This window comes from Thunnus thynnus, chromosome 17, assembly GCF_963924715.1.
Source record: "Thunnus thynnus chromosome 17, fThuThy2.1, whole genome shotgun sequence".
Taxonomy (NCBI): Eukaryota; Metazoa; Chordata; class Actinopteri; order Scombriformes; family Scombridae; genus Thunnus; species Thunnus thynnus.
In genome coordinates this window covers 20557571-20571372 of record NC_089533.1, presented here as the reverse complement: position 1 = coordinate 20571372, position 13802 = coordinate 20557571, and the positions used below count along the sequence as shown (strand labels likewise).

At 41.1% G+C, this 13802-nt stretch overlaps 2 protein-coding genes across 11 annotated transcripts in view; both read right to left on the bottom strand.

Moving 5' to 3' along the window:
• LOC137167999 (ubiquitin carboxyl-terminal hydrolase 7-like) overlaps window positions 1–13802 on the bottom strand; it is a 34706-nt gene that overhangs the window by 8203 nt on the left and 12701 nt on the right. For 8 of the 10 annotated variants that reach the window (XM_067570410.1, XM_067570411.1, XM_067570409.1 and 5 more), the window contains exons 10-19: window positions 13626–13716; window positions 13344–13423; window positions 12652–12761; window positions 11668–11845; window positions 4127–4271; window positions 3715–3845; window positions 1852–1986; window positions 1533–1634; window positions 981–1086; window positions 465–557 (exon numbers count right to left, since the gene is read on the bottom strand). In XM_067570410.1, coding sequence (XP_067426511.1) covers window positions 465–557; window positions 981–1086; window positions 1533–1634; window positions 1852–1986; window positions 3715–3845; window positions 4127–4271; window positions 11668–11845; window positions 12652–12761; window positions 13344–13423; window positions 13626–13716 — 1171 coding nt within the window. The remainder of the gene's footprint in view (window positions 1–464; window positions 558–980; window positions 1087–1532; window positions 1635–1851; window positions 1987–3714; window positions 3846–4126; window positions 4272–11667; window positions 11846–12651; window positions 12762–13343; window positions 13424–13625; window positions 13717–13802) is intronic. The other 2 variants (XM_067570405.1, XM_067570407.1) reach the window with 1 other exon arrangement.
• Window positions 1–13802, bottom strand: part of LOC137167997 (ubiquitin carboxyl-terminal hydrolase 7) — a 65501-nt gene that overhangs the window by 41340 nt on the left and 10359 nt on the right. The gene's annotated exons all lie outside the window — the stretch shown is intronic.

Here is a 13802-nt window from a genome sequence, read left to right as displayed (position 1 = left end):
AGGATTAATGCCCCTAGTGGAACAAGGAAAATAGCTGGCAGTTGGCACAAACGGTTAAAAAAGTTAAAATGGCTCAATTAGCTGAAAAATAGTAAAAACTGCTAATTTGAAGAAAGGGCTTCAGTTTGAAAGTCTTATAAAACAGAATGCATGAATTTATGCTGTAGCAACCATGGGATCAAAAATGTGGTTCTAATGAGTTTAAATGGGAACTAAAGTGCCCTAACATGCTGAAAGTTAATATTGTTTCTACACAGTTTATTATAGACTTAATATAGGATCTGTGGTTGAATTCCAAAAAATCGATAAAAATACACTCCTTTGCCAAATATCATGGCTACAGCATAATCAGAGCCAAAATGATCGAAAAAATACAACGTTAAAGGCCCTTTTAGGTCCCTAGTGAGGCACAAGGGTTAAGGTAAACACGTTCTACGCTTCAAACAAACTTGGATGTTACTTACTTATTATGCAGGATATAGGTATGTAGATATGTCCACAATAATTTAAGCTTCTGGTTTTAGGGTCATACATCTTCAAGAACAACATGACATCATCTAAAAAGGAGTCAAAAATCAACCAAGATACAGTAGCTCTCACAAAGTGACTGTTCACAGAGAAATAATCAGAAAAACAACATTGTCCTCACAAAGATGCTGTTACAGAGGTGGACAGTATATCATAGGAATACCTCAAATGGCCTACAACTAGTGTAAAATTTAAAAACAATTTTTTTTACAATTCGATTATATAACTGAATTTAGAATATCTGTTGACAGCCCTAGTCTGTGCCAACACAAACTGAATGCAAAGTTGGTTTGAAACAAAAAACTTGAATGATGTAGAGGTCACGTTGCACTGCCATAAGCTTTAACTAGCCTCAGACGCTTTTGCACCACACAATGAGTCACTGAGCTCTCTAAGTCAAATGTCATTAACAAAGTAAATATAAAAATCTGTGAAACACTGAAGACACTTACGGTCTTTGTCAAACTTGGGTAACGTGGCCCCGCTGGCCGCCATCTCTGGATCCACCGTCTCCAGAAATATTGTCCAGGGGTTCTCATTGTCACTCAAGTCAATCATCTGAAACAAACAAACGTACAAACTTTTTTAAAAATCCTATTTTCTAATGTTACCAACACTATAATATAATGTCACTAAAATGCTGACATTTTCCTAGAGTGGAACACTCATTCATAAATTAGCATACGTTACAACATTTTTATGCATTTCTAAAACTCTGTGCGCTCACGATTTAGTAGAAGCTTATTTCTGTTCTTCTTCCATTCTTGTGCAGAAACAGTGTGGGTACGAGTTAAAAAAAAAATCCAACTCAAGCAGTGCATACAATTTATCATAACATTCATGATAGACAGTAACAAAAGTAATCCTTGTGCGTTTATTTTGTTCATGTGTCTGTGATACAGTGATGCAGTGTTAGCATCAGTGTGAGAGCAGATGAGAATATTCCCCAAAATGTCAGAGGTTACACCCACAAACAAACAGGTCTTACAAACACAACCACTTACCGACTTGTTGCAGTCAGCCTCGTAGTCCAGCATAGCAGGTCGCTTGGTTCCATTGCTACGGGCCTGCATGGGCCACAGCCTCATCTGATCCTGTGGGAAACCCTACAAGCACATCAATAAATGAGTTTCTATCCAAAAGTTTTTATTCTCATTCTTAGTTTAAACTTGTAAGGAGCGAGCTGAATGGAAAAGACAAAAAAGACTTAATTTCACATAAAGGTGGGAAGCACACCAGGATGGAAGACAAATTTGTACCAACTGTTGATACATATGAAGAATAGAGAATAACTGAGTGTGTGTACAAATTTGGTTCTCTCACCATGGTCTGGGAGAGGTTCTGGACAAACTCTTGCAGTGTGGAGCTTTTCAGGACCTTGAAGACTGTGTATTTCACCTTCTCCTCATCATACATGTCATTGCCCTGATGACCACAGAACTGGTCCTCTGTCACCATCTACCAAAACAGGACAAAGAACCAAAACAAACAAAGCTTGACTGCTGATAAGTCCCTGTCTCTGGCACACATTTAGAATGACAAAAAAAACCACCCCACATTTTCGTCATACACAAAAAACTACCAGTCTGTAACTGCATCCTAATAAACAGATCAGTTTCAACAAATGAGAAAATGAGCCAATTCCATAAGGTTATAGGGGAAAATGCGTACTAGAGTTTCCACTTGTTCTCCTCTCACTTGTTTGATCCTCTCCAGAGCAAAGTAATGAGAGAAATTAGCCTTTTGTCCTCACTTACAACTAAATAATAAAGTCAGTGCTACTAACATCTTTGAACAAGATAAACCTCTTATCGTTTAAAAAGCCGTTTCCTAATTATCACTTGCAGCTCAGCTAGCATGACTTCATGAAGTCCCATCTCAATTCTATATCTTAGCAGTCCTGCACCACCTCAGGCTTAATGTAATGTTCACCATGTTGACACTGAATTAGTGTGACTTTACTTTCCTACCTTTTCCTACCTAAATCAAAGCAATGCAGCAAAAATGAAGGATTGTATTGTACCTTTTACCTTCTGTAAAACTTTAATAAAGCCAAAATTACAGTTAGGTTCCTTCCTAGTTAGAGCTTGGCGATATAGATGATATATACACTCATTGCGATACAAAATTTAAGTGATAAAAAAATTTGAAAATGTGATATGACTGTTGATAGAAAACAGTGCTTGACAATGCACAACAGTCTACAAAATCACAGGAACAAAGCTATTTGTAACCAATCATATGGCAGTATTTTAAACAGCCCAAGCCCCCAGCAAGGTTGGTTGACTTACCTGAGCAAACCACATGCTACTGTTTTGATTATACAAGAGAATCATGAAAGAGATGAGTGCTCTTTCAGAGGGAACTTCAAGTGTCGACGAAGAAAGCAACAGCTCAGTGGCCACAACAACCATGGCGCTGAAAGCTGGGAAATACCACAAACTTATTTATTACCTGAAACACCCAATAGAGCATACAGAGTACAGGCGTTTACTGTCACAACCAGCAGAAAACTCGTTCCCTGGAACGAGCAAGGACCTGCTCAGAGAAAGGCCCCAGCAACAAACTATCCTGTCTGTGTTTTCTAGCATTACACCATACGACCAAAAAGCAAAAATTCACAGACATAACACATGTTGTTGCTTTTTTTCTTGCAAAAAGCATGATTCAAGAAACTCATGAACATATGGACCCAAAGCTGAAAGAAAAGCAAAGAGTGTGTTCTGACTTAGTACTTTTGAAAACCAAGTTCGTGTAAATGTACTTTTTAGTGTCCTGTAATACTTGAAGGCTGTTGCACAACAAAGAGTCTACATTGAGAAGATTTAAGTTTATTTTTGTATAATTTCTTTATTAGAATTAATTTTCTGTTTGCAGCCCATACAATTCTTGGTCATTTTTTACATTCTGAATCCACTTAAAGGAAATCCTAACAGAATTTTAAGTTTAAGGGCACTTTGAAGTTCAAAAGTATTAACTTGATTCAAATTGTGATGTATATATCGACATTGACTGATATGAAAAAAATAATTGTGGTAAAAATTTTTGACATATCGCCTAGCCCTATTTCTAGTTTGCACAAAGCGGCTCTACACCAGTACAGTTCTAAAATTAAACAGCCACCAAGGTACTCCAAGTTTGTAAATAGCAACTAAGAGCACATAAACAGCAGTCCTGGATCCCTACCTGGACCTGCATGTAGAGGTGAGCCTCCTGGCGCTCCTTCCTCTTCTGTGCCTCCACACGCTTCTCCTCCTGCAGACGTTCCACAAGCTGCTGGGGGATATCCACATCAGTCATCGGCTGAAGCACCTCGCCTGGAATACAGGGAGAGGTCCAGGTGAGAATCACAGGGCAGACAGGGTGCAAGACTGTAACTTATCTGTGTTTACTAAAATAGCTATGACAGTAAACTGAGGCAGCCTTTGTGGAAATAAATTTTCCCACACCCTTCATATATTTGTAGTTTTGTACTTGATAACACATCGGTTGGGGCACTTGGGTAGAACTTTTCACCTGTTTATGGGACAGTTTTTCAGACACAAGCCTTTTTAAGATATTTGGCTGAAGGACAAAAAGGAAGGAGAATGTTACTTACTGAGCTTGGACTCACGGATGTAGACCAACATGTATGCGTTGGTGCAGTGGCGTACTGAGAGGTCATCGTCATGCCCACCATAGTTGTGCTCTATGGCCTCCTCTTTGGTGCACCGCGACACCACGTCATCATCAAACTTACACCACTGAATAGAGACAAAGAATGACAAACAGAGGGAGGAGGTGGTTGTGAAAGGAGGATGGGGTCAAAAGAAGAGATGAGGAAGAGAGAAGAGGAAGAGGAGGATAAGGATAGGAGGGGAGCATGAAAGGAGAGGGGAGGAGAGAAGAAAACCACAAGGTACTTAAGGCAACCATTTATGTCAAGTCATCTTAATACATGCTTTTAATCAATCCCAATATCAACTGATCAACTTTAACTGATCATCAAATGTTTTAATAACAAAAACTATGATAAAACATACACACTGACAGGATGCGTATATCTTTTAGCAGTATGACACATTGCAAAACTCTTCTTAAATGAATGATTATTACAGGGGTGCTAAACCAGTTGGCCTCATCTATCAATCATGTAGTGAAAACATTACTAGAGCCAGACTGATTTATCAGTTGGCCGATTTTATAAACTGATATGGGCTATGTCCCACTATATATATATATATATATATATATATATATATATATATATATATATATATAATATATTATATATATTGCAGCATATGTTTTCCAATATGAAAACAGAGGTGATTTAGAAATGGTGTAATTACATAGTTTGTCCAGTAGAGTGCACTCCAACGCCAGTGTTTACAATACTCTCTGCACAGTCTGCAGCACATGTAGCACAGTGCATCACAGCTGAGCAGACATTGGTGTGAAGTCAAGCAGTGTCATCATGCTAAGTTGCTAACTAGGTTGACATACTGGAAAGTTAATAAACAATGACCCCATCATTTTCCCTTTTCAATATAACTAATATGATGTTAACCTTGTCCCTGACAACCACCATGCTTATCACATCTGTTTGCTATGTTAGCCAGCTATAATTTGTCAGTACAGAACAAAGATCTCCATATGGAGGCTGACAGACAGCAATTAGCACAAAGTACGACCAGCAGCACCAACGCAGGACACACTGCCACAGATGCTTAATGTCAGATCAAAGAGTGAAGAATCTGGACAAGTTGGTGATGGAGATGATTGCTACATATACACAACCATACTCCATCGTTTCAGGTGTTGGTTTTAAAAGGCTTTTAGCTGCTGCAGAACCCAGGTACACCATAAAATCAGAGAATGTCTACAGCACAGAGAAGCTGCTTGAAGTGCATGGCAAAATGGTGGAAAAACGACCTCTCTGTTGAAAATGCTGGAGACATTGCATTCACAACAGACTGCTGGTAAGGGACCATGAGGTGCTGATAAGCTTGACCGCTCATTTTATCAATAAAGAGTGTAAAAGAGTACAAGTCCTACTTAATTTAAAGGCGATGTCAGGATCCCACACTGGCAAATAGGCAGCCTGTTTTTAGATATGCTGGAGGAGTGGGCCATCAACAGCAACTGCGTACTGCTGGTACTATGTGACAGTAGTGCCAACAAGGTAAAAGCGATGAGGATAGAGGACATGCCAGGCCTCAGCTGTAGTGCCCACTTGCTCCTACTGGTTGTACAAGATGGCCTTGCATCACAGAGGGCTTTACTGGATATCATTGCCAAGCTGAAGAGGTGTGCCACTCACTTTGGTCACTCTATCTCTGCCAAGCAGAGACTTGAAGGTCCAGGAAGTTTGCCTCCCTGGTCATGCCATCCTTCAGGCCACCTCAACGAGATGGAATTCAACATTACACTGCTCCTGCACTCTTTTGAGCATAAAAGAGTGCAGGAGCAGAAACAAGTGTTCACCCTGTATTCTTAGGAGTACAGGCATTTTACATGCCCAACTGTTGATGAGTGGGACATAGCGGGCAAAGTCATTGACACTTTGACTCCAATAGAAGAGATCGCTCTGGAAATGAGTAAGTCAGATGCTTCTGTCTCATGTGTCATACCCACAACTGAAGTACTACAGTGCTATTTGGAGTCACAGGTCCAAACACAAGGGGAATCCAAACCCTCAGAAAGACAATGCTGGACAGCCTGAAGAGGAGATTTGCAGCCATGGAGGAAAGAAGAGAAGTGGTTTTGGCCTGCATATTGGCATATTGGATCCTCGCTATAAGCAGCGCCCTCTGTCAGACACAACAATAAGCATGTTCAAAACCGGGCTCCAGGAAGAGGCGGAAAAAGTAAGCAGCAGCCTTGCAGCCACCAGCAGGGAAGAGAGTCCCACAGGGGAGGGCAAGTCTCAGGGTACATCTCAAGTCCCTTATTTGATTTTCCTCACTCCTCACTTGAACCGGAAGTCGTTCTGGTCTGTCATTTTGAAGGCCATCTCAAAGGTCTTATTACAGTTCTGAGGAGTGAGGAGCAAGGAGGGATCTCTGAGGAGCCATGAGTGAGGACACAAGAGAGCAGCCTTCCCAGAAGACTTTCAGCTTTCAGCGCCATGACATATAAATATTCCACCCCTACATCTGGTACATTTGAATAAGATGGCGGAGAAACAGTACAAGTGTAAGTGCCCGTTTCAGTCATTCTTTACAATTAATCTCTGTAATTCAGACGTGCCTACATTAAGGACTCCAGAGAGCAAAGATACAGTATTAAATGCAAGAAGATGGGGATCCTTGTCATGTGTCAAGTTTGTCATCCACAACCTGTTTTGTTATGTCATAAATCTCACTAACAACACCTTCCTAACACGTGTAACATCTTTGATCATACTATTGTACAGCATTCCATTATTTATCAGACCTCATGTGTTAGAAAATGTAACGTTACGACGGTAACAAAATCACACGCATTCACGTGGCTGCCACATTCTATGTTTGGCTGCTCATTTCAAGGACCAAACTGTCACTGATATATACCATACATATTTGCCTATCATGAATTGTTCTGCATGTTATGTGAGTGAAATAACGTGTTTCATGGCTTGTAAGTTACCCTGTCCTGACAGGTCTGAAATATCTCATTTAACAGGGACAGACAAAGACACTGCCAAATTAATGAAATGCAGGTCAGAAAATGATGAAAGATCCTCTCACTTTGAATGTGAGACTCTCATGAGTCAAATGCCATGTTTGAGAATAAACCTTGCGAATAACATAGACTGACTTTGAATAATACAGTGCCACAGTTGAATATGTTCTGCCATTGTCACATTATTGTAAGTATTGTAGATACCCTTTTACTAATCTTTAACCTTAATATCTTGTGTCTGGGATCATCACAGGGATGTGATAAGGTGACATGTTATGTACTCCACAGGGGAATCATGAGGATGATGGGCATGGAGGGAAATCTTGCCTCCATCCAAGTGTCCAAGATATGGGACAACTTAAAGAGGAAATTTAAGGTGAGATTTTGTGTTTATTATGAGCTCAGTTTACTTCCATATAAAGCATTTGTGACTGTTGTTATACATATTGTGACACATTCTAGGGGTTTCAGTGTGTCTACATCTCACTGATAAATCCCTTGTTAGATATCTTTCAGGAGCTCAAAAATCCTCCAACAGGGACGGGGCCAGACGGGGGAGGTCTCTACGGCTATGGTCTTCCCTGATGCATGTGGCCATCAGGCAGCCCACTATTGAGCCCCCAGTCCTGATTGATTCGTGTAGGGGGAAACCATGAGCCTGTGGCTTGTGTGGCCTCCAGTGGTAGTGGCTCATCATCTCCTAGAACTGGAGCTGCTACTTGTGGACAGGAATGTAAGGAGGGAGAGGAATCTGCACAGCCTGACACAAGTAGCTGCACCACCACACAGAGAAGAGACAAGGTGTCTTCACGGGGGCTTTTATGGCCTTTTTAAGGAGAAGGCAGAAAAGGAGGACCAACGCTTCCAGGCTGGGCAAGCCAACCCTAAACGATTTTTTGATCTGCTCAAAAAATTAGTTAGAAAGCAATAGGTTCATCATTAGTATTACAAACGTTTTTGAGTTGTGGAAATCTATTTATGTTACAGCGTATTTATGTGACTGACAGTACAACAATTTAAATGTTTTAAGTTGTGAAAAACAGTCTTGAATCTGTGTTCTTGAAATGGTTACAATGGTTTTAGCCACATAATTTACAAGGGTCTGTTCACACAAATTCCTTTTCCAGAGTAATGTTCAAAGGACAGAAGTGTGGCAACTGAAACAAAAAAGGGCTAGGGTGGTGGCCTGTGTCCCAGGCCTTTATGTCCCCAAGGTCTACAAATAATCATGGTCTTGCAACTCCACAGGGTGCACACATGGAGCAGAGAGCAGCCCTGCCAGTCAGTCAACTGGCCATGTCCACTTCATTCCCCCCTCACTGGACGTGGTGGAACCACACCAATGTTCCTGACATCCTCAAAGGGCTTAAGGATGTCCCCCGCTGTGAGGCAGATGTGCAGCACTGCAAAGGCAGTGATGACCGATGGGACAAAGGTGTGAAGAACAGCGATCTTCAACGCGTCTTCAATATGCTAAAGGCCCACTCTATCATGGAATGGGCTTTAGCATAATGGTGGTTGAAGCGGCTCTGCACCCTCCCATGCAGTGGTTCTCTATATGGGGTGATGATGGCCACAGGTCTTTCAATGCAGGGGTAGCCACCATCACCCACAATGAAGTACCCTGCAGAGAGGTAAACCACAAATTAATAAATTTAGTTATCTATGGATAATGATGTATTAGGAAGTTACTCTAGTCTCATTTGAGGGACGATACAGAGCCTCTCTATAGATCCTGCTGTTCTTCAGGAATCTGATGTCATGGACGGAGCCAGGACACCCCAAAAAGTTGTTGATGAAGAGGCCATTCCCATAACAAACTGCCTGCATTTGTATGGATGGGAAGAGCATTCTGTTGAGGCAATCCTGGCTATCAGGTCCTGGTGGGGTCTTGATGTGGACATGGCAGCCATCGATGGCACCCACACACCTGGAGAACACTGGGCTGTTGGCCAGTCGTGCAAATGCTTGACCGACTTTGAGTTCCCCAGTGGTGGGTAGTCTGATGACCTCCTGGAGAAGGGCTGCAATTTTCTCCACTCCAGTGTGCACCAGTCTGCAGACTGTAAACGAGAACATGAAAGGCCCGGGACACCACACTGCATGATAAGCCGTGTGCCAACCAGTAGACAGTATATGCATATATATATATGCACCTCATGTGACCAGCCTTGTGTGTGCTTTGATGGCAGAATCCTCAGTAAGGCCTCCATGGACTGTCACCTCAGCCTGTAGTCAGCCATGAGATTCTTCTGACCATCAAAGTATACAGCAAGGACTGGCAAGTAAGGAATGAGGCATGCATATACTGTATTAGTGAAGTGTCACTCTACAAAATAAAGGAAACTGTGTTAATTTCCACACTTCTTTTCCTCATGGAATAACATGTCCTAACTACCAGGACCATAAAATATGTTTGACACAGACAACATATTCTGAGGCTATGATGTATGCTTTCTTTGGTTTACCTGGCTGAGCAATATTCAACTTTTATGCCAAGGCTTGTGCATGCACTGTAGCTATGTTTGGCAAAATGCCATGATGTCTGATTAGACAACCTACAGCTATGAATGTGTTTGCTGTATTTGTTGTGTTAGTTTAAATACTATTACATCATTATATTTGTTTGATGATTACCTCTAGTAAGTACATGCTGCAGTCATGCTCTCCTATGTCTTGAATGCTGATGATCTTGTTGGAGCATGTCCCATGTGGAAAGTGTACAAACTACGGGACAGGGGTGTGAATATAACAGTAACGACAGACAATGGCAGCAGATCCAGCTGTGTCACTGTCATCAGAAATGGACATCGCTTCACATGACGCTTTACAGGAAAGGACATCTCATTTCCTCGCTACAAGCAGCGCCCTGCTTGGAAGAAAAGAGCGAGGCTGGCTGGATCAAACGTTCAGCTCTGCATGGTAAGAAAAATGTGATTACAACACGTAACCATGTGAGGAATTACAGGATGTAAGTCTATCATTCAGCTGTTCAGCGGTGTAATTTTGTATATGTACAATTATTAGTGTTACAAATTGACTATGTGTCACAAGTTGTTGTGTGCCATGGTGTTTTGCCCTGTTAAAGAGTTAGTTGTGGGTTATTAATTGTTGTTATAAAGTTATAACCGTTAGTAAGACGGTTACCCAGTTAATAGGGGTCCCCTCTCAATATACTCTACACAGCTTGCCCCGACTGGAGCTCTCTTTGCAGCGATTCTTCTTACTCTTCTGATTTGCCACTTCTCCCCACTTTTAACCTGAATAACAATCAGATTGTTAGCCGCAGCATGGCCAGAGGGAAGCACAGCCAGCTAGCCTCTGCTAGCCTCCCAGCTAGCCCTGGCTCTCCATGTGGATCCAACCAGAGCACCAACCCCCAGTTTGTTATTCAGGTTAAAGTAGGAAGCCGCAGCAGGTCTGTTGGACAGCTGAGTGAAGTGGAGCCTGTGGAGGAGCTGCTGTGTTCGACTGCAGAGATAGCAAACACCTCAGCTGAGAGGATGTACCATTCTATTTGGAAACCTTTTCTTCTTCTTTTTTTGGTTTATATTGTTGGTTGGTAACCAGCATAGTAGGTGCATTATTGCCACCTTCTGCTTCAGTGTGTAGACCAGAGATTAAATCCTACCCATTAATCCTGTCTGTCTAATAAACTAAAAGAAAACTACTACTTTACCTACTTGGCATGTTCATTAAAGTTTTGATGCTGAGCTCCTGAACTCCAGTCTTCCTAAGTTCTTCCTTCATATATTATCTTGATTGATCATACTTAGTACAATCTATGATTGCATGCATAAAAGTCTCCTCAGCAAGGTGGAAAAAAATGTGTGTACATATCATATCAGTACCGGCAATCAGCAAAAATGAGCTGGAAAATATCGGCAAAAAATCCAATATCGTGCATCCCTAATACATCTAGATTTGCAGATATATCACTTCATAGGAAGGAAAAAATGGTAATACAGGGAGTGAACTCTGCAGTTGAAATTATGTTGCATGCATTTTGAGTGACTAAAGCTGGATTCATGTTAGTGATCCTTTCTTTGACATGAAGTGGCAACATACCCTTCTGTCAAGCAGCTTATCTTTCTAACAATTGTTAAGCATTTGTTCTGCAAATCTAAGTGGGTAGCTCATTGAATGCTCCACCTGGTTTTTAACATCTTTGTATCTTTTTGGAATAACAACTCACTAGAAAACATCTGTATCTTGGATCTGGCATCTTCATTATTTCTCTGAAACATAAACAATGTTCTATGGGCATACATATTTACTAGACCAGTGTCGAAGTCCACTGTGTACTTATGATGACAAAGTCAATCTCATATCTAGAGGTTGAGCACCCTTGGCATAGTTCATCCCAGCTGAAGACAAACATTGTCAGTATTGTGCCAGTGTTTCTCAAAACTATGGCTAACAAATGTGAAAAATCCCATCATCCCCTCCAAAACACATGAAAGGTGTGTTAAAAAAAAAAAAAAAAGTTCTCACTATTGGCTCCTTGACACTCACTTTGCCGTCTCCTTTAGGGTTAAGATAGACGACGTAGTGACCGCCATGGTTGTCCCCACTGTGCACTAGCACTGCATGCAGGATGTAGTTGGCTGGGTCCTTGGAGTCTGGCTTATGAAGGAATTCATCCAGAGGTAACTGATCTGGAAACTCAAACCTATTGAGGACAGGAGGAAGGAGAAGCACAAAGGATAGATAGATGGATGATGAGGATAGGGAGAGAGGAAGTTTGAGAAGATGGAGAAAGGGAAGATAGAAAACGAGAGATTGAAGAGAAAAATGAAAATGGTAGGCAGAAGAAAGTGGAAGATATAGATATATTAAGACAAGGAGCAACACAGATATACAAAGAAAGCAAGCAAGAGTCTAACCTTGGTTGTGTTCACCTGCCACTCCACATCTGCACACCCTGGATTTGTGTTTGTGTGTGTGTGTGTGTGTATACAAAACCTTAGGGGGGCCAGGTGCCAGTGGCAGTGTCGATGACTCACAGCTTGTGAGAAATGCTACAGAGGAAAATTAGTTATTCTCGATGGCTGCGTGTGTATGGGTATGTGTTGCAATAAGTGTCACATTATACCAGTGGATTGTTAAAATACCATTAGTTCCCAGTAAGCTTTAAACAGCGATACAGCCTACAGGAAATACTCTCAATGACTCACTTTCTCACTGCCTGGGTGAAGGAGGTCAGGGCATACGGTTCAGAGAGTGCAGGCTCAAGTGCTGTTTCTAGAAATAGACGGCTCCTTCTACCTATGTTAATATGGATTAAACCTTCTTTGAAATAATGTCCGAGCACTGGCCACTGACGCATTGTGTCTTTGAGAGTGATGGGGAGAGATCTACTTTTTACGCTGGGTAGTGTGTTTATATGTTTGTAAAGTAATAGACATGTAATCATAATAAAAAGAATGATCATGTGATAACAGAGTGTGAGAGTGAGGTCTGGTGTGTTTGTTCTACCTGTCATTAATCTTGATGTTTTGGTCGGTCTGTGGGTCATACATGAACCTCATCAGCTGCAGATGAAGGATTGGAGGGAAGGTAAGAAACTTCACTCCTTTTTCTGCTTCCTGCAGTACAAACATACACAGGCATCTGGTCAGGACATCCCATTGACATTCATACTCTCACCCTGAATGCTTCCAGTGGGAAGTAATTTATTTGAACTCAAACACATTTTTCAAGTCTGATAACCCAATCTGGACAGATACTTCTTTTGTTATTGTTTCTCCTTGTCCTCCATGCTAATACTGAGGCCTCAGAGTAGTTTTTTCAGATTTGGCATTGAAACACTACATAAATTCAGAACAGAAACCTTTTCCAGCTTTTCCACCTGATTATTAAGAGAACAAATCTGTGCACGGCTGGCATTGTTTTCCAATTAGAGAGTAGTGTCTCACATTCATATTGCGCACTGTGTTAATACAAAGTCAGCAGGGTCCTGCTTAATTAGCGGATTTGACGAAAATGTTGGCTTTGTATTAGCTTATAATTCAATTAAAATAGAGCAAAAAAACAAAAACAAACAAACAAACAAACGAAAAAAAAAACAATCACAACTTAAAATACATAAAACTAAACTTGGACAGACTAAAATAAATAAAAACAAAAGATGCATAAATTATTTTGATCCCATCACTGTGAAGCCTCACCTGCAGGCGATGCTCTCCTGTGTATTTGTAGTCCACATCTAACTGTTTGGTTGCAACATAGTCTTTGAATGACTCAAAGACTGGAAATAAACAGAGCATGTATAAGATCAAAAAACAAAAAATCCATATAGACAAATAAAGACCTCCAAATGGCAAGAATAGCATAGCATTATGACACCAAAATTACTATTTGAACTGATGCTGTCCTATTTGTCTAAAAAATCAGTCAGTTCCATTGTTTGAGAAGAGCTGTGAAGTTGATGTGCTCATGATAGTACTCACTGTTCTTCTTTCCTTTTATGCTAAGCTGGATGTCATAGTAGTCCTCTATCCGCTCCGATCGATAATCAACATGCTTACACTGGATATATGACTGGAAAGCAAGAACAGACACACACACGAACCCACAGGGGTCAGACTATATGTCACAACCTGGCTCATAAGGTTATGACAAAGTGG